We start from the raw sequence: 20924 nt of genomic DNA on the forward strand, positions 1-20924 counted from the left end.
GTATAAAGACGTTTTACGACATCAAAAACTCAATCTTACCATTCTTCACTTCATTCTTGATGGACCTAAAACTAATCTCTTTCTTTCTCAATCTCAAAAAAATATATTCACACAACAAATTAGAACTATACACATAACATCATTCCACATGCATGAGTAAGGAAAAGTATGCATGGAAATTTACCTGCCACTCTATTACACAGTTGGAAAAAAAAAACTTCAATTTGGAATTTCTTGTTCTCATTTTATTAAAAAAACAGCAAATTATGCAAGGCGAGGACAGGTTAAAAACAACAAATTTGTCTATGCAGGAGGAGGGGGGAGTGGGGTTGAAGTCTTCACAGGTTTACACGGATTTGCCCCGCAACCGCCCTGTTAAACAAATGGCATAAACAACAAATCAGGATAGAGTAATTCCGTTTGATATTCAGAAAGTCGGTTAGTCCATATGCTCTTCCCTCATTTTACAACACATGGAAAATCAGTTGCTGATAACCCCAAGAAGCAATATGTACTTAGAAAATACAATCTGAAACACTACAGGCATGGCTTGTTAGGACTATCAGTTAGACAAGAAATTGTACGCTACCAAAATCTGAGAGTTCACCACTAGTATCTTTCTTACAGGCCACAAACCACCAGTAAACAGGTCATGTACCACTCACTGTCCACTGGACTTGAATCACATCTCACATATACAGAGCTACCATAATTCATGCAATGATTGAGTCCAAACAGTCTTTTGATCCTAAAACAGCTAAATCATCCTGGTAGTTCAAGAGTTTTAACAGCATCTAGAAGCATTTCCATACCTCCAGATTCATTTAAAGCTTCCTCATCCTTACCTTGTGGTACACCTAATTCTCCACGTTGTTCTTTTCTCTTCTTCACTTCATTTTGTGAAGTCTCAAATGTCTTTTTAGCTTTGTGTATATGCTGTATCTGCGCATCACATTTTCTGCAAAACCATTTCCCTATAGGAATTGAAGTGTGTGGTGGCTGCATGCAGAAAATATGATAAGCGTGATCACAGCCATCACAAAGTACGATTTTGTCATCATCACAATCTTTCAGGCATGCTCTACACAGACACGAGGGGCAATACCAGCAGGAGCCATGAGCATCCAACTGCTTTCTGGTCAAGCACCTCTCATGGTAAAATTTGTGAGGGCAGAAGGAATGACCACATATTCTAACATTGTCATTACTCACCTCGGTTCTACATATGTTACAACAGGGCATATCCTCAACTCCTTCACATAGTTTAAGTTCACCATCCACTAAACCATTTGTGCTATCCTCCAACTCCAGAAGCATATCTTCAGATGTAAGGTCTTCAACCTCATCTTCAATTATCACTGAACTAGACATGGTGAGTCTTTTGCATACTACACAGTTGTCATGGGGAGATTCCATTCCTTTGGCAGTACATTTGGCACAATACCAACTTCTTTCAGGAATCTCTTTAACAGGCTCATCAACACAAGAAACATGGTAAATCTCCTCACATGAATCACAAGCTAAACTATCCCTGCCATCCGCTTTCTCCCCACAACATCGGCAAGCACATCTTTTACCTACACCATAGGTCTCTGCTTGTTCCATTTTAGCAACTAACTGTCAACATCAAAAAGAAAAGAAAATATAGTAAACTTGAATTCTAATACTCTCATATATCTGTCAGTTTCAAGTTGTAGAAAGAAATAAAATACAATGCCAAGGCAACTCCTAGATTTTTTGTGATTTTTACTTTGTGGGTTTCATAGAATAGATATCAAATTGCAGCACTGAGTCCAGCCAAAAGCAAGAATTTTTTACTTATACTTTCATATTAAAACTAAGAGAATAATTCCAATGATGTGGACATCAAGGTTTGAAACCAACAGCAAAATAAGTATACGGCGAGCTTTTTATAATGGTGGTGTTCAAGCCAGTTGCACAGACCTTAACTATTCCATTGGGTACTACCTTAAACTAGCACAGGTACACTCAGCACCAAGGCTTACATGCATGGAAAGAAATCACCTAATGTAATTTTGGTGCTTCTGGGATTTGAACCTTGGTCTCCAAGGCACCTCACTGACCGTAGGTCATACCCTCAGGTCCAGTAAGCACTAGTTATGGCAGGTACCTATATATCCTCACTGACGTGCACTTGCCAGTTGCCACAACCAAATTTCCAGATTTGGGAGATATTACATAGAATGAGAAATTTTATGCTCCAAGAACAGTGAAGGATTTGAAATTTCTGGGCCAACAATTTTCATAAAGTTGTTTCTCCTCCAAGCAGCTAACTAGAGAACAACCAAAATGACTTGAAGAACAGTCTACCACTAAAAAAGGAAACACAAAAGCATGACAGAAAAGAAGACTTGCCTCCTCTTTTGCATCTTCAGCGTTTTCATGCACTGAACCGCTCACCTAAAGACGTAACAGGTTAAAATCATAGTCAGTTTTACCAGCATTGTGTGCAAAAGACAGAAGCAGCTCAATGAACCAAGTATTAGCAAGAAACCACATACCTGAGCTCGGAAACAACCCCTAGATATTTCTGACAGACTCCTTGAAAGAGAAATCATTTCACTGCCAACTTCACGAAGCTTTGTCCACATCTGCAAATAATTCAGGATGAAGATACATGAGTTAGGAGAGATGACTATCTCCAGCAAATAAAAATAGGACAATCCATGCAAATTCAAGTCCCACGTTAGTCGTTCAAACCATCCATTGCGTAATTACATTATCAACTATTAAGAAATGCTTCATCATCAATGTGTTGCTTCAGATAAAGAATCATGTTCTCATGGTCCCCTATATTAACTCTCTTACTTTAAGATAAAAAAGAAAGTAGCAAAAAACCTCAGTTTTTTGTAGTGCCTTACCAAATTCATTAAGACTTATGAACGTCATAGCTCAAGATATATCAGTACAGTTAAATCATCAGAAACTATAAAATCCATTATACTAGTCCTGCCCCCATGGTGACACACCCTCTCTCTTCCTAAGAATTTGCCACAGCTCTGAATATATCATTGTGGATGTTGACACAATGAATTACTAATTAAGTTTATCATCGCCAACCAAGAATTTGATATAGCTCCCTATATATCATCAGTGTTATATCCTCAGAAACTAAATTTTATATTTAGCACGGTAAATCCAAAGGGATACGTCCTACCAACTAAGAATATCACATACCCCCAAATATATCGGTACTGATGTGCCAACACAAATCACGAATCCACTAATATAGTTTTCGCACTCTGTCAATTAAAAGTGATACATCCTTTCCAACAAGATCGCAAAGCTACCAATATATCAGAGCAAATATGTCATTAAGAAAAAGGTTGACCATTATATACCCTGTCGAACTGTCAGGCCCCAATATATATTCTGGCATCATAACAGTAGGGTAGATAGCCTGGATCAGTACAAGGATTCTTAAGCTTGCTAGGAGGGACTACTAGATGTCAGTTTTAGCAATTTTCTGCGCCGTCTTGGTACTTTATTAATAAAACTTGACCTTATCAACAAAAAAGAAGGGGCCCCAATATAGAGGTACCAGTCCAACAATACAAACAATGAATCCAACAATCTAATTTTAGCAGGGTCATCCCAACAGTAACATATCTTCACCAACGAAGAATTTCACAAAGCATTGAATGGGTGATTTTTAGGTAATCAATTTGCTGGAGGATTTCTTCCCCAGTCCACATCTATCACAAGCGCATCCATTTTATTTGTATGTATGTATTACAAGAGCATCTTACTTTAGACAGGATCTCCTTTATACCAATCTTTTGAAATTATTTGAAATAAGAGTCCCTTTGGATTGGCTTATTTTAAGTGCTTTTAAGCCCCCCCCCCCCCCCCCAAAAAAAAAAAGCTTTTAAGCTCTTGTGTAGTGTTTGGATAAGGTAAAAGAAGTGTTTTTAAGCACTTGATTTTAAGCCAAAATAACAACTACTACCAAAAAAAAAGACAAAAGTCAAGTTGGGATTCCCAACTTAGTGGGTGTTTGGATTGTTGACTTATTTTAATTGGTTTTGGCTTTTCAGCTCTTTTTTAGTTTTGGAAGTGTTTGGGCAACGTAAAAAGTGCTTTTAAGCACTTTTTTTTAGGTTGAAAAGTGAGAAAAAGATAAAAAATGCCAAAAGTTGGGTGTCCCCAACCTATGGCTTTTAACTTTTAGCTTATATGCCACTTTAAAAAAGCCCATCCAAACACCCCATTAATGACTTATGCTTAAAAGCCACTTTAAAAAAGCCCATCCAATCACCAAACCACCTCTTTCCTCTATGAAAAGTTTCAACAGCCTGCTTCTCACGTGCAAATCGGAATAAAACTTGACTGTCTCTCAGCTGTGTAATCTTCGGACCATCTGTAACTCCCCATTCATCTACAGCCCAGTTTCTGATGGCATACAATAATCTAACTTAAAAGATAACTACGTAGACACTCAAAACAGGTAACTAAATTAAGATGGGGGAGAACACACCGAATACTTCCCCTGTTAGTTTGGCAGCATTAAGACAGCTTAGTTTCCTAGATTTAAAGAACTGTGTAACCTTCTCTAGTCAAGAACTTACCTGTATGTTTCGACAGGAGGAGAAATTTTATTTTCTGTGAGACACAAGTATTATCAGTTGTATGAGATTCACATTTCATGACTAGTGTAAATTGTGGAACCCCTAATTTCAATATCAATTTCTCTCTCACTCCCCCCTCCTCTCCTCACCCTTGCGAATCTATCCCCTCTCCACATCTCTTACTCCTGAACCCCCTCCCCCCAAATCCCCACCACCAATCCTCCTCCTACTCTATCTTTTCTCACTCTTCATCAGAACAGTCCCCAAATCCCAATACAACCCCAGCCCCGATTTCAAAATCAGAAATGGGGATGCCACTGTTCATCCACAACTCTATCATCCATATTTTCTCCCTTCCTCTCTTTATTTTGATTTGGGTAATGAATTATCAAAAAATTAGAAAAACACAAGCATCTGCAAGGAATTGATAATATAGGTAGTGAAAATGGAAAAAGAATTGGGAGAGTAAAACAAATGATGGTATTATTAAAAACTTCGGAAACTGAAAATGGGTATTTAGCGGAAGTGAAAAGAAGGTTGCAAATGAGGAACATCTTGAAGAATTATTGGTTCAAATTGGTAGAATTTTTTTTCTTCTTTTCTGATATTATGGTTTTTATTCAGTAACAATAAAGGAAGACTAAGAGGGTAACAATAAAGAGGGAACTGATGCAGACACTCCATAGATTCCACTCGCACCAGAAGTTTGCGAAGAGCTTCAATGCCACTTTTATAGCTTTGATCCCTAAGAGGGTAGGGGCAAATGATCTAAGAGATTTCAGACCCAGAAGCCTTATCTCTGGGGTCTATAAAATCATAGCAATGGGGTTGGCTGAGAGACTAAAGGAAGTAATCAACAGGGTTATAAACAACCATCAGATGGCTTTCATCAAAAGGAGGCAAATAATGGATGCTGCTCTAATTGCTAGTGAGTGCATCGACACTAGGATTAGAGGAGAAGTTCCGGGAGTTAAGTGCAAGCTAGAGATAGAAAAGACCTTTGATCACCTTAATTGGGATTTCTTGTTGAATACACTCAGGCAAATGGGAACAGGTGGCTTAAATGGGTAGCATTCTGTATAAAAACTACCAGGTTCTCCATTCTGATAAATGAAGAACCTGCAGGTTTTTTTCCAGCTGAAAGAGGCCTTAGACAAGGGGATCCCCTATCCCCTTTTCTGTTCATTATAGCTATGGAGGGACTGGACAATCTGATGAGGAAGGCTGCAACAAATAACTGGATAAGGGGTTTCACCATTAAGAACAGAAACAACGAAACATTGGAGGTGACTCATCTATTATACGCTGACGACACAGTAGTTTTCTGTGAAGCTAAACAACAAAAAATTTGCTATCTAAAGGTAATCTTAGTAATCTTTGAAGCTTGCTCTGGTTTGAAGATTAACGGGAGAAAAGGCAACATTTTTCCAGTTAAAAAGGTACAATTCAGATACTGGCAGATATTTTGAAGTTCAAGATTGAGGAGATGCCCACAATCTATTTGGGAATGCCACTGGGTGCCAAACACAAAGCAATGTATATATGGGATGGAATAATAGAGAAAACAGAGAAGAAACTAGCTCTCTGGAAATCACAGTACCTCTCTTTGGGTGGTAGAGTTGTATTGATAAATGCAGTCCTAGACTCTTTGCCAACCTATGTGATGTCCTTATTTTCCATCCCTGACAAGGTGGTGAAAATATTGGACGCTCTGAGGAGGAACTTCTTGTGGCAAGGAAACAAGATTGAGAAGAGTTTTAACTTTGGTGAAATGGATCACAGTCCAGCAAAGTAAGAAATTTGGAGGATTGGGAGTGAGGAACCTGAAGTTGCAAAATAAGAGTTTGCTCACGAAATGGCTTTGGAGATTTGCCCAAGAGGAGCATTCCTTGTGAGGATCAGGAGAGGAGGAAGCAAGAGCCAGAAAAGATGGTGGAAGACCGTCCCAGCTTGCATCTGGTGGAACATCTGGAAGGAGAGGAACCAGAGGACCTTTAAAGGAGAAGAGTGCTCTATACAGAAGATTAAGTGGAAAGTTATTACTTCTCTAGGTTTTTGGTGTAAAGAACAGAATATAGAAGAGGAAATCCAACTAGTGGATTTTATAGGATCTTTGTAAGTATCTTTTCACTCTTTTACTGTAAACTTTTTGGAGGTGGTCTGCATAGCCCTTAATGCTTAAGAATACAAATGAGTAGTTTCAAAAAAAAAAAACAATAAAAGAAGACTACTAGGAATCTTACATTTTCTCTCAAACTTGGAACTATGACTTTTGAGCCGAAGGTCTTTCGGAAACAGCCTCTCTAGGTAGTGGTAAGGTATGCATACACCCTACCTCCCCAAACCCCACTTGTGGGATTTCACTGGGTATGTTGTTGTTGTTGTTGTTGTTGTTGTACTAGGAATCTTACAATTGCAAATATTTTGCTTTCAATATCTCTGAGAAAGGTATGTTCTACCACCAAAAATACATACAAGGCATGCTATACCATAAAAGGAAAAGTTTCTTCTATCCCCATTGGGGATGCCTCTTGTTGTAACAAGCTGCATTACCAACGACTTCGGACACTTCTTTTATTTTAATGAGCTGTGTTTCAAGTAGCAGGCAATTCACTGAGAAATGAATTTGGGGAATTAGGAGAAGAAAGTGGAAAGAAGAGATAATGGGTCCCATATTATTTCCCGTCATAATTGGTCCCACCTTACACTCATCCTTTTATTGAAAATCCCTCACACAACTAGTCATACTTGTGTCTCACCCATTATAAAATTTCTCCAATAGGAGTGTGCCCACACGTAAATTGACAGTTCATTTATATTTATCACAGTTTTATCAATATAACAAATTGCATTGAGTTTCGTAATGCTCGTCTCCCATGAGGTCAGTACGAATAGAAGCAGATCTAGGGACTATTGATTTTGATTTGAATTGCTTGTGTGTTTTGTTGTTGTTGTTGTTGTTCTTGTTTGATCAGTTGAATTTCTTTAATATATTTGTAATTTTAAGTCTTCATAAAAAGTTTCAGTAAGTGTGTTTCCTATGTGCAATAAATTCCTGGATATGTTAGCTGTATGCTTCAACGTATGAAGTTAATGCAGCATAACAGCACAACATATGGAACCCATAACAGATTGTATCAATCCTTTAAGAGTGTCTACGAATTGAGACGCGTGAATTCTTAACCATGGAAAAACCATGAAGAATTGCAATGAGGTTTGGAATAGAAGGTACCAGATTTTAGTATTCTTACCCAACCACTACCATTCCGAAAAGTCAAAACAGTTAAATTCGCTCAGTTTTCAAAATGCAACGTGAAGATTCATAAAACTTAACACATGCACAAGCTAAAGCAGACAATGAATAAATGCCAATAACAAGTATCTTAAAGCTACGCCCAGGCTGAGAATTCATTTTATCATATCCAAGAAATGAGAAACCAAGCAGAGAGGATGAAAGATGGATTAAGTACATTACAGCAAAATCATAATGCAGGAACTTAAGATGTTCTTGCTAGATGTTAGCTAAGTCCAAGTAATGCACAGCATGGCTGCTTTCCTGAATCCAAAGCGCAAACAGAAGAAAATAAAACAGTACCTGTTGAATATCTGAGTGAAAAAGGAGGGATGAGCCCTCATAAGATCCATCTTTCATCCTTGAGTGAATACGACTGATATCAAAAAATTTGTCAGCCTTCATTCCTTCAAAATTTTCAAAGAGCACGTGACATAGCTGAGCAAACTTTTCTGATTTGACAATATCAACAAACATGCGCTGACAGAGCTCTGTCACTGTGTGACTTTTTGGCTCATCTACTGATCCATTAGGCACTTCATTTGTTCCATTCTGGAGTCCTTGAGATACAGACTCTGATGGCAGAGATTCTCGGTTCCCATCTTCACAACATTTTTCCGATTCCTGAAAAAAAAAAAGAAGCAACAAGCTATCAAAGAACAGTCAACAACCAAGTAAATAGTGGTTTAATATTGCATATTAGGTTATCCAGATACTTGCAATAAAAATACCTTAGCTTCAACAGCACAACTGGCTTCTGAATGTGATGCCAGTACCTCTTGAATACATCCTTTCAAACCACCATCACTCTCTAATGATTGAAACATCTGCTTCAGAGCAGCACCCTTCCAATTTCTGACAAGCCAATCACTGGAATCACTTAGAAGACCATGCGGTTTCATATGAGCTTCATCAGTTTGCGTGCAAGAACTTTTGTTAAGAGCTGTAACTAGTGGTTCATTCATTGACTGCATAAAATCAAGCAAAACAGTTGTTTTCTTGATCAGGTAAGCAATTATATTAATCAAAAGGCCAAATTGGCCATATACAAGTATACCAAAAAGTAAAAACCTACCACACGACATATGGACAAAGAGTATACCAAAAAGAAAACTAGTTGTATATCAAAGAACAAGAAAAGTATAGTGCAAATGGACAAAGAAAAAACAGAGAGGAAGAAACAAAAACAAAACCACCAATAAGTACTTAAAGGACGAGATTTCTTAATTGGAAGTGCATCACCTAAGAGTAAATGTGACATTGTCAAGAGTGTGGTTTAAGCCTTGAAGCAAGGCGTATTACAGGCAGTGATGATATGAGGCACCCTAAGCAAGAACCATCCAACAAATAGCATTTTTGAAGAATCAGGATAATTCCGTAGGCTCATGGGCTCTCATTAAAATAGAGCAGTACATATATAACATAATCGTTAAAGAAAATAAACTAGGTGAATACTTCATAATAGGAAATTAGAAACTTAGAGTAAGAAAACTTGAAATTGTACCTTTGCATCTGAACCAAAATTTGATATGTTTTTCCACCTTGATTAACATGGTTTTTACTTCATAAATCCACTTAATCACAATATATTGATTTCTCTATCAAAATCATTGTTGCTGTACATTATCGAATTATTTTCTTGTGTCGTATATTCTTTCATCTTTCCTAAATTCTGCACACTTCTGAACTAATTTCTTCCTTTAATTGAGCTTTGCACTTGAAATGTCAATAGATCTTTGCCCTTCCTGTACTTTTATCCTTGGACAACACTAAGCTGTTAATACTTCATGTAGTGCTGATCACTTGAAAGCAGGATGGAACATTAGAAACCAAATAGCTCTTGCAGTTCTCCAAGGGAGATTTCATTTTGTACATAGCAGCTAATGGCTAACCCAACTGGCACATCACCAAAAACCGCAGTTCATTTTCTACCTATTACAACATTTCTTTCAAATAAAAGTCTGTACCGTACATATTTCTATTTGACAGCATAACTCACACTTCATTTTGAAATTTTATCAAATAATATCCATAAAGAACATCTTTACATGCCGAAATGGCAGAAAACGTGAACAGAAAGTAAAGCTTCAATATAGGACAAAAATGAAAACACAAAGGAAGCAAAACTAAAGAATTACAAGAAAAACATGCCAAAGACACACGTGAGGCATGCAAAAAAAGAAAGATCAGGGCATGTTTTGAGGGCCAGAAAATCCATGTCGGTAGAATCGAAGAGAAATGCCTCCATAACTTGTATTTTTGGAGTAAAAGGTGTATGCTGGGTAATCCTAGTTAATATATAGACTTCCTTGACTTGCTAGGAAGCAGGATGTAACTGACTGCATGGCCAATTGGCCATCCCTTGCAGATCATTTGTATCTTTTAGTACCATCTTGGTACATATTTAATAAACCTTACCTTATAAAAAAATCACAAATCCCAATAGTCGAAGGTGGCATCATCTAAATGAAGTGAAAAGAAGACAAGTTACTTAATCAGAGGCGGGTCTAAGAATTATGCTTAAAGGTTTCAACTTTTAAGGTTCTTAGTATTGAACTCATTATATATGTAACTTATGGGTACAAATCTACTATTTGTTGCACTTTCAGCGAATTTTTACACATAAATTTGGGTTCCACGTTGAAAGTACTAGATTCAGATGAACCCGGTAACATAATGTTGCATCCACCCCCCATAATTTAATCTAAGCAACTAAGGGTCTTCCTGGGCAGCATCCAAATTATTTGATATGAAAATGAGTTTAGGATTTAATTTATCAAGAAAAAAGAGTTGGGGACAAAGGAATGTAAGAAGACGCAGGGGCACGGAATCACGAATTATTAGATCTATCTAAAACTGGCATTTATGTGATTGAGTAGAATCCTTTCTCCCATTGGGAATCACAAAAAGTCACTGAGGGTGGCTTCACTTGTGCTCTAGTGGCTTGAAAATCTTTATGTATAAAGTAATTTGTGGAGAAAAATTGTTACGAGGTGTTTCTTGTGTAAACAAAACAGAGACAACTAGGAATTTCTTCCTCGCAGCACATTACAGATAGCAGATACAGAGCTTAATTTTTTACTTAGGAGTTAATCATATGATGACCGTCGCAATGGATCTCCATCTGGGAACTTGGTAGAAGTTGGTGCTAATAAGATGATAGTATTATCGTACTTCAAGCTTGATATTGGTTCTAGGACCAGAAGCAGAGAAGAAAAAAATACTTGTACATTTGATGACAGGAGAATCAACCTTGGAAGATAAAACACACATTCTATTCTGTCTATTTTCAAAATATAAATGGTGTATGAAATTGTATTTCTGGATTATGCATATGAACGACATCTCTAATATCTTGGTACAAATGGTCTATACTTCTGTTATCTGGTAAATCTGTTCGTCATTGTTATATGTCATTGATCTCAGAGAGATAGAGAAAAAAAATTGGGGTGGAGGGTTGCGGTGTTTACTAACAGGCGAGGAAGAGAGGGTAACTTTATGTCAAGATGCCAACCATAACCATGACGCTGAATTATCAGCATAGAGCAACAAGGAGACAATATACATCAATGAAGTTTCAAAATTATTATTATTAATAATAATTTTTTTATGTTTGCAAAATAAGCTATCCGCCACTGGATAACAATTCTTTAGGTCTACCTTATTATATATTTTAAAAACTTATTTTTTGGTTAGGCAGGTAACCCAAGGGCCACCAACTCCATCTCCCTTCTCAAGAAGTTTCACATGGGCACCCCTCATATAGATTAGAACCAATTCTTTATCGAGAAGAGAAAAATGATAGATTTTCTAAATTAGTATCGGCCTTCCACGTAACGTTGTAGACAACCTAAGTTTAGAGACGAACCAAGAAAAAAGAATTACTACCTCATATAGAGATGATTGTAAAGAGAGAGAACATGAGTAGGATTTTTATTTTATTTTTGAGAAAGAAACAAGATAAACATATCATACAGTACTAGCTGAGGCATAACAATCAAATTACATCATTAGATTCAAAACTGTTATTCCATGAAGGATAGAGAAGAGACTAAGACAGTATGCATCAAAAAGGTAACACACAGAAGATAAAAAGAAGTCATTTCAAGAGTTCATGTAAGGATTATCAGACCTTGTTAGTACTTTGACCAGCAGAGTGCCCCAGAACAAGGCCATCTTCTACCACTTTCGTACGCCTCCGCCTCTTGTAGGTCCGACAAACAACACCTGATGAGCCAGCAAGCTTTGTATCACCATTCTCGTCTTCAACTGGGTGGCCCTTCAATTTCTTTGCAGTTTGATTATTTTCAGCCAACAAGCCTAGTGCAACATTAGCACCATCGCTCTTTCCTTTATCTTCACCAACCATGCCTGCCTCCTCGGCAAATCAACCAAAACCCTAATTCCAAAATCTTTATAGCAAAAGAAAAGTAAGTTCCACTACAAAACTCCACTTTGCACCATAAGATGCTTCAAATTTCTCTATCAATCAACAAAACATAATCCATTTCACTTTTCTGGCAATAAATTAACCTCTATCCTAAAAAGCTCCAATATAAGCAATGGTGTATTTTCAAAACCAAAAACTCTCTGTGGGGAAAGTTCTTAAGAGCAAAATATTGTCAAAGAGCAAATCTAGTGGCCAAAAAATGGCACACTGGTCAGTCCCTTGTCTGGAAATACATGATGAGGAATAAATATCTTGTGGAGGCTCACATTACTTGGCAAATTAACAGTGGGAGTTGAAATTTTGGTGGGATGATTGGTTGGGAATAGGAGCCTTGGCAAACTATAGAACTTATAATGTTAGACCTAATAACATTAAAGTTTCTCAGTTTTTAGTGAATGGTCATTGGAATGAACTATGGTGAGACAACATGCCCCTCCTCTTTTAGTTCCAAAGATCCTAGGCACTTGGTTTCACGTCCAAGAAGGGGTTCTGGATGCAACAATTTGGAAGCCTACTGATGATGGGAATTTCTCTTGTTCTTCAGCTTGGGAGATCATCAGATTGAAGAAAAACAAGTCTGTGATCAGCACTTTTACTTGGCATAAGCATATCCCCAATAAAATTTCCTTTCTTGTATGGAGGGCTCTAAGAGAGAAACTTCCTACCAATGGGCTGGGCGTTCGGTTTACGGTTCAATTTTTCGGCTTGGTGAAAATGTTAATCCGAACCAAACTAAAATAAATTCGATTTGGTTCGGTTTATTTCGGTTCGGTTTTCAGTTTGTGAGATTTTTCCATTAGCCCTCGAAATGATATATCTTCTCTTGTCAACAAGACATTTGAAAAGCATGATTTTCTCAACAATACGTTACACTTTTCGAAAGACTGTCTCCAAGGCATAGCAAATATGACTAACAAATAATAGAGAAACCTTACAGATAATACATAGCAGAATAAGTGAATAACTCGCCCGCAACTTAGAAATCAACAAATAAATAGATAAATAATAGGAGGAAGATGAGGCAAGGCATAACTTGAACTGTAAAAAAAGGAAGCAACAGAAATCAAGAAATAGACACAGGAACACAAAATGAAAAGTTAGATGAAAAACACAAACTTGAGTCTGCAAGAGATTTCACATTGTAGCCCAAAATGGAAGATAACCAACAAAAACCATACCTTCTCTTTAGTCAAAGTTGAGTCTCTTTCAGATTGTTACAAGAACGGCACATCAAGATTTCTTCTAAAGCAAAATGAGATGTTGGAGCTTGAGATGGCGACGAGGAGAAGGGAGTTGAGAGACGATATTGGAGACGGACTGAGTGACTGACGGAGAGTCGAGAGACGATTTGGGAATTGAGAATTTAGGGATTTCAATTTGGGAATTGAGAATTAATTTGGATATTTTAGATTACAGATAAGGAAATTGGAATTGGGCCACTATTTGAATTGGGCCCTGTTGTGTATAGTATTGGACTATTGGTATAGATTTCGTGTATTAATTAATTCGATTTTTCGGTTTAATCGAAATAAAATAATTAAAAATTAAAAATCGAATCAAATTATCAAATTTTTAAAATTTAAAATCAAAACTGACCGATCAAACTGAAAAATCGAAACCAAAATTAAAAAAAATTCTATTCAATCAGTTTTTTCGATTTGAACCAAATTATGCCCAGCTCTACCATTGATAGATTTGTTACTTTTGGTTTAGAACCTGCTACATGCTCTTGTTGTATCAGATCAGGTCTGGATAATGTTGCACATATCTTTCTGAACATTTGGAGGGTTTTTTCTGAACATATGGGCATTGTACATAGCCACATCCCTTTGAGCAATTTACTGATGAGATGGTGGAGTATGCAACCTAAGAATGAGGTCAAAAAGGTTGTTTTCCACTCTCTTCCGATTTTTATTTGTTGGAACTTGTGGAAGAATAGGTGTTCAACAAAATATGGAGGAAATCAGTCTAGTGTTTTAAAGGTTAAGTTTCTGATTTTCAAAGAGACAGTTCACATTCTTAATGTTGTTTTTCCTTACCTGAACTGGCCTACCAATTGGAGAGACTTAATCATCATGATTGAAGGTGCAAACATGAAATAAGGATTGTCATAGTCAACTGGACAAAGCCACCTGCTAGCATCTATAAACCTAACACTAATGGGGTGCATTAGGGAATCCGGAAAGAATTGGAGAAGGGGGATCCTAAGAGACCACCAAGGTATCATTATTTTTACATTCACTATTCCTTTGGGATGGAGGACTAATAACCAAATCCTGTCAGCCATCTATGGAGTAAATTGGTGTTTATAGCATGAATATCAGAAGATCTTATTAGAGGTTAACTCTGAATTACTCAAAAAATGGCTCACATCCATTTGTAAAACTCTCTGAAAGTTACAGCAGTATATAAAGGAGCTTCAAGACCTCATCTTTTAGTTAGAATTTTTTCAATGCCAATACTCAATTGCACTACAGATTACTTATGTAAGTGGAGTTACAAAACTAATATCCCCTAACTTTTTTACATACAGCAACAACTACTTGCGAAGGGAACAAAGCTTAGGGCTCAAAGAAGTCCTCTCATCCTGAGGTGAGGGTGGGATACAACAGCTAGAGGAAACTATCTACTGGAGAAAATAAAAATGGTAAATCTAGGAAGAAGAAGACTTAAGAGAACCAAGCAACCACCCCGATCATTTTTCAATTTTGCTTATGATGTAGAATTTTTTATGTCCTTTTGTTTTTAATTAATCTTTTCAATTTAGCTATTCTTTTCTAAGTTATAGCTGTCTTGAATTAGGATTAGTTTAGTATAATGGTTCACTTTTTATTTTGTAAAGAGAGTCTACCTTGTTTATGCATTTCCTAGATTTTTTGTATTGGAGAGGAGTCCTCTCTATTAGGTACTTAGTTTCTAAGTTTCTTTTGTAGTATTGGGGATAGATTGATCAATCTTAGTAGGGAGATCGACTTATGAACCATCATAGGATTGGAGATAATGTTTATGTCCCCTCCTTGTACTTTTGTGTTTTTATATTAATGGTAACGCTTGGGGTTGTTGCTCAGCCCCTAACCCCCCTAAGGGTCGCTAAAATTAAAAAAAAAATCTATCCTGAAAAGGTTTCAAAATAGAATATCAACAAAACACTATCAATAGTAAAGAAACTAAAAAAACATGTGAACGAAAAGATATACATTTTTACATCATCATCCATTTCTACCTCTTCAATAAATCAATCAAAAAAAATCTAATTCCTAAATCTTTACATCAAAGAAAACTAAAACTCCACAAAATAAATAATCTCAATGTGGTTTATCAAAAAACAGCTAATTCCTCAACTAGGCAACAAAACAACAAGCATTTCACGATATCCATACTAAACAAACCCCTTAATCCAAACAACTCAAAAATCATACAAAAACTGCAACATTTCAACAAAACACAGTCAATAGCAAAGAAAGTAAAAAAGCATGTCAAGAAAAGATTACATTTTTGTATCATTAACCATTTTATCTTCTTAATAAATCAAGCAAAAAATTATAATTCCTAAATGTCTACATCAAATTAAAGAAAAATAAAATTCCACAATAACAAAAAAATGATCTATCAAAAAATATTCTAATTCATCAATCAGGCAACCAAAATCACAAGCCTTTCACAAATATCCATACCAAACAAACCTCTTAATTCAAACAATTCAAAAATCATAAAAGAACTGTAATATTTTTAAAAAAATAATCAAAAGCAAAGAAGGTAAAAAAAAAATATGTCAAAAAAAAATTACAACATCATTAACCATTTTTACCTCCTCAATAAATCAAGCAAAAACCTTAATTCCTAAATCTCTACATCAAAGAAAACTGAAATTCTACAACCAAAAAAAAATCTCAACATGATCCATCAAAAACATTCCAACTCCTCAATCAGGCAACAAAATAAAACCCCTTAATCTAAACAACTCAAAAATCATAAAAGAACTTCAACATTTCAACAAAAAAAAATAAAACTTGACCAAATTGATCAACTTACAAAGACTGCATTCATAGAAATTATACAAAAAATAATCATAAAAATGAAAAATTTAAGAGAGAGAACTAGAACTTATCCTAGAGCATACTTTAAAATTTTGAAAAGAGGGCTTTTTCCATTTTTTTGTGTAGTTTAAGTAGAAAAAATAATTTTTTTCTCTGCAGTTTCACTGCTGATCGGAATTTGACGGTAACGGTTATTATCTGCATTTGGGAGGGACCGGCTAATGTCGGTACCAGTTGGAAATTTTGTCAAACCATCTAATTTTTCAATCTCAATTTAGATATTATTCTTAAAATTAAAATATAATATTAATTCTTTATAAACTCTATTTGCAAAAATCATAATCAAGATTTCAGGTTTAATATTATTCCCTCCTTTTTATTTTAGTTGTCATGATAAGGTTATGTACAATCTGATGACTCCATCAATGGAGTCTTTACGAGCAAAATATAGAAGAAAGAGGAAGAAAAGAGATGAGTTACAGAAAGATTGCAGCGGAGAAGATGAAGGAAATAAGAGAAGAGTGTAGAGAGAAGAAGGAAGAGTAAAGTGTAGAAAGAGAAAAATATCAGTAGACTGAAAAATGTATTCTTTCATCCAAGGGGTATTGCACCTTTATATACTACCTCTTGTACATGGTAGTGTATTGTGTATTTGTACAGTTATACACAGTAACTAATTAACAGCTACTAACAACTCACTAACAATTCACTAACAACTTTCTAACTATATCTAACAAATTATAACTAACTTCCAACTGATTCTAACAACTTCTTAACCATGATTGCTTGTCAATATTAGCTATGGTTAACACTCCTCCTCAAGCTCATGGTTTGAAGAGATTCAGCACTCCAAGACAGTTCAGTAGTTATTGATGCTGAGTTTTGCCTAAGCTTTTTGTGAGAATATCAGCTAGTTGGTCCTTGGTATGAATGAAGCTGGTTTTTAGCATTCCTTGACATATCCTTTTTTTTACAAAATGACAGTCTATATCAATATGTTTGGTCCTTTCATGGAAGATGGGATTTGCAGCAATTTGGATTGCTGCTTTGCTGTCACATATCATATTCACGGGAAGCTCAATGGGAACTCTTAGTTCTTTGAATAAGCTTACCAGCCAAGTGACCTCAGCTGCACAGTTGGCCATGCTTTTAAACTCAGCTTCTGTTGAGCTCCTGGACACTGTCTCTTATTTCTTTCATTTCCAAGAGATCAGTGCTCCACCAAACTTTACCAGATATCCAGTAACTGATCTTCTTGTTTCAAGACAAGCTCCCCAGTCTGAATCACAGTAGGCAGTTAGTGTATTTGTATTATCATATGGCATTAGCAGTCCAAGACCTGGAGCTTTCTTAAGGTATCTGACAACTCTAAGTGTTGACTTCATGTGTGATTCTTTGGGATTATGCATGTACTGGCACAGTACCTGGACTGGGAAGACTATATCAGGTCTGGTCATGGTGAGATACAAGAGTCTGCCCACAAGTCTTTGATATCTTTTAGGCTGCTGCAGTAAGTGATCATCAACACTACTCTCAAATGGAATGAGTTCATCATATTTCACTGATGTAAGCTTCTTATTCTGCTCTAATGGTGTTCCTGCAGGTTTAGCTCCTCCTAAGCCACATTCAGCAATCAGTTTCAAAGCATATTTCCTCTGGGACATATGAATTCCTTGATTGGATCTGGCACATTCAATGCCTAGAAAGAACTTCAGCTCACCTAAGTCTTTCATTTTGAATTGGTTTTGTAGATCTCTTTTTGTGGCCTCTACTAACCCTGTGTTGCTCCCAGTGACTAGTAGATCATCTACATAGACTAGTACCACAAGTATATCATGTCAGTTTGCCTGGTGAAGAGGGAGTAGTCATGATGACTTTGGTGAAAGCCCAACTTCAACAAGGATTCAGTCAGCTTCAAGTTCCATTGTCTGGGGCTTATTTGAGCCCATATAGAGATTTGTGGAGTTTGCAGACCTTAGTAGAGGACTCCCCCTATCTAGCAAACCCATCAGGGATAGTCATGTACAATTCCTCTACCAAGTTCCCATTGAGAAAAGCATTATGTACATCCATCTAATAGATAAACCATCCCCTAAAAGTAGCAAGGGCTACCACTGCCCTCACAGTGACCATCTTTGCAACCGGGCTGAAGATTTCACTATAGTCTAGGCTAGCCTACTGATTGAATCCTTTGTCCACTAGTCTAGCTTTCAGTCTTTCAACCTCACCTGTTGATTTATATTGGATCTTGTAAACCCACTTACAGCCAATAGGTTTCTTGTTAGGTGGCAAGTCAACCAAAGACCATGTATGAGTAGCCTCCAAGGCATCAATCTCTAACTGCATGGCTTGGACCCATTGAGGGTCAAGGGAGGCAGCTCTGTATGAGGTGGGCTCAGAGATAGCTCAGTAGACAGCTAGGCAAGAGTTTTAAGAGAGAGAGAGATGAGCATAGGAGATGTGATCAGCAATAAAAAAGAACAGGAGTTGCCTGCAGGGGTGGTGATGAAGTCTTGAAGTCAAGAGGGAGGTCTACTATGTCTGGAGGATTTTCTGGGTGGAAGAGGAGCAGGTTGAGGCATAGATATATTAGGGGAGGTAGTGGGAGGTAGAGATGGTTCAGGGTCAGGGTGTGCTGCAGTAGAAGTAGGGAGTTGGATGGGAGTTGGGGTAAGTTGTGTAGGAGGGGGAGGGGACTTTAGGAGTGTGAGAACTGGGAATATGGGATTAGAGGAGACTTGTACATCCTTGAAGGGAAAAATGTCTTCTTTCAAGACAGCATACCTATTAACAAAGAAGGACTTAGAGTGCAAATCATACAACATATATCCCTTTTATGAAGAGGAGTAGCCCATAAGAACACTGGGATAGCTCTTGGAGAAAATTTGTCAGGAATATGGGGGCAAGAGGCATAGCAGAGACAGCCAAAGACTCTAATATGGGATAAAGAGGGGGGATGTAAGTGGAGTAGTTCAAATGGAGCCTTATACTGGAGTAACTTAGAGGGGACTCTGTTAAGGAGATAGACTGCAATGGTGACACATTCACCCCAGAATTTTAAAGGGACAGAGGATTGGAACCTGAGTGCCCTGGCCATCTCCAAGATGGTTCTGTGCTTTCTCTCGCAACACCATTTTGTTGAGGTGTGTATACACAAGTACTCTGATGTAGAATTCCCAGAGTGGACAGCATGATCTAAAAAGCAACACTGAAGAATTCACTTCCATTATCAGTTCTCAGAGTTTTAACAGTTATGGAGTAGAAGTTGTGGACCTGTGTAAAAAAATCTTTTAATATCACAATGGCATCTGCCTTAGAAGCTATAAGAAATACCCATGTAAACCTGAAGTAATCATCTACCACAGTCACAAAGTACTTCTTCCCATTATGAGTAGGTACTCTGTAGGGGCCCCAAATGTCACAATGAACCAACTCAAATATAGCATTTGAAACATGAGTACTTATAGGAAAAAGAAGTTTAGTTTGCTTAACAAGTGGGCAAATAGTACAAGCAGGATGTTCATTGTTTAATACTTCAATATTGGAAGATTTTTTATTACATCTACAGGTATATGGCCTAGTCTTAGATGCCATAGAGAGGCTGAAGTAGAGCTACAAATTGAGGTAACATTGCTCCTTGTAGAGAGAGTAGGGACTACATTCTTGACTGCTGCCTTTAGATCACCTTCCTTCAGAATGTAGAGTCCTTGATCCTCTTTACCAATTCCCTTGACCTGACCACTAAAGAGATCCTAAAAAACACAGAAGTCAGGAAAGAAGGCTGCCATACAGTTGAGTTCTTTGGTGAGTTGTGAGATAGAAAAGAGATTGCATTTGAAGTCAGGGACAAACAGAACATTGCTAATAAGTTGATTATCAAGGATTTGAGTACTTCCAATATGTGAGACTGATGCAACCTTTCCAGTGGGTAAGAGTACTTGTCTCCTCTCAGAAGGTGGTATTGTTTGACAAGTATGTAGTAGCTCAGTCTTGGAGGTCATATGATTTGTGGCACAAGTATCAATTATCCAACTTTTATCTACATATTTAGATACTAAAGCAGATAAAGCACTACCTGTAGTAACTGCCTTAGCTGAGTGTTCTCCTCCATTTTCACCTTCCTTGGCTAGCAGTTGTAGGATCTGATAGTACTGATCTTGTGTAAAGAATGTTGTAGGTGCATCAACATTGGACTGTGAGCTTGTAAGTTTAGTGACCTCAGCTTGATTAGCATATGGGTTGGAGTTGGAGAATTCCCTTTTCTTCTTTGACTTCCATCCAACTGGATAGCCTTTTACTTTAAAGCATTGTTCCTTAGAGTGCCCCCTGTAAGCACACACCTCACACACAAGTGATGACTTCTGATTCTAGAATTTTGATGGTTTGTATTGGTTATCATAGTGTCCTCTTCCTGAGTTGTCATCACCCTCTGGATGATGACCAAAGCTGCCACTATGAATAGGGCCTCCTCCACCTCTCTTAGTGAATAGGGCAGTACTTTCTACAATTCTAGACACCATATTTTCACGACTTGTACTTGCCAAATTTCTTTAGCT

At 37.1% G+C, this 20924-nt stretch overlaps 1 protein-coding gene across 1 annotated transcript; it reads right to left on the reverse strand.

The window, feature by feature from the left end:
• Positions 1-406: 406 nt before the first annotated feature.
• On the reverse strand, positions 407-13727 carry LOC129902115 (PHD finger protein EHD3). The gene is made up of 7 exons (XM_055977161.1): positions 13510-13727; positions 12014-12293; positions 8613-8849; positions 8185-8505; positions 2523-2612; positions 2377-2421; positions 407-1617 (listed from the first exon to the last, which is right to left on the reverse strand). The coding sequence occupies exons 2-7, from the start codon at positions 12248-12250 to the stop codon at positions 763-765; spliced, it is 1785 nt and encodes a 594-aa protein (XP_055833136.1). The 5' UTR covers positions 12251-12293; positions 13510-13727; the 3' UTR covers positions 407-762.
• Positions 13728-20924: the final 7197 nt, after the last annotated feature.

Source organism: Solanum dulcamara, chromosome 9, assembly GCF_947179165.1.
Source record: "Solanum dulcamara chromosome 9, daSolDulc1.2, whole genome shotgun sequence".
Taxonomy (NCBI): Eukaryota; Viridiplantae; Streptophyta; class Magnoliopsida; order Solanales; family Solanaceae; genus Solanum; species Solanum dulcamara.

Excerpts from the sequence above, each read along its gene's own strand:
- LOC129902115 (XM_055977161.1), bottom strand. The coding sequence starts at position 12,250 with ATGGTTGGTGAAGATAAAGGAAAGAGCGATGGTGCTAATGTTGCACTA. Across the intron at positions 8,850-12,013 it reads CTGGTCAAAGTACTAACAAG|TCAATGAATGAACCACTAGT; the intron begins GTCTGATAATCC and ends GATTTTATGCAG. Across the intron at positions 2,613-8,184 it reads TTCACTCAGATATTCAACAG|ATGTGGACAAAGCTTCGTGA; the intron begins GTACTGTTTTAT and ends AATTATTTGCAG.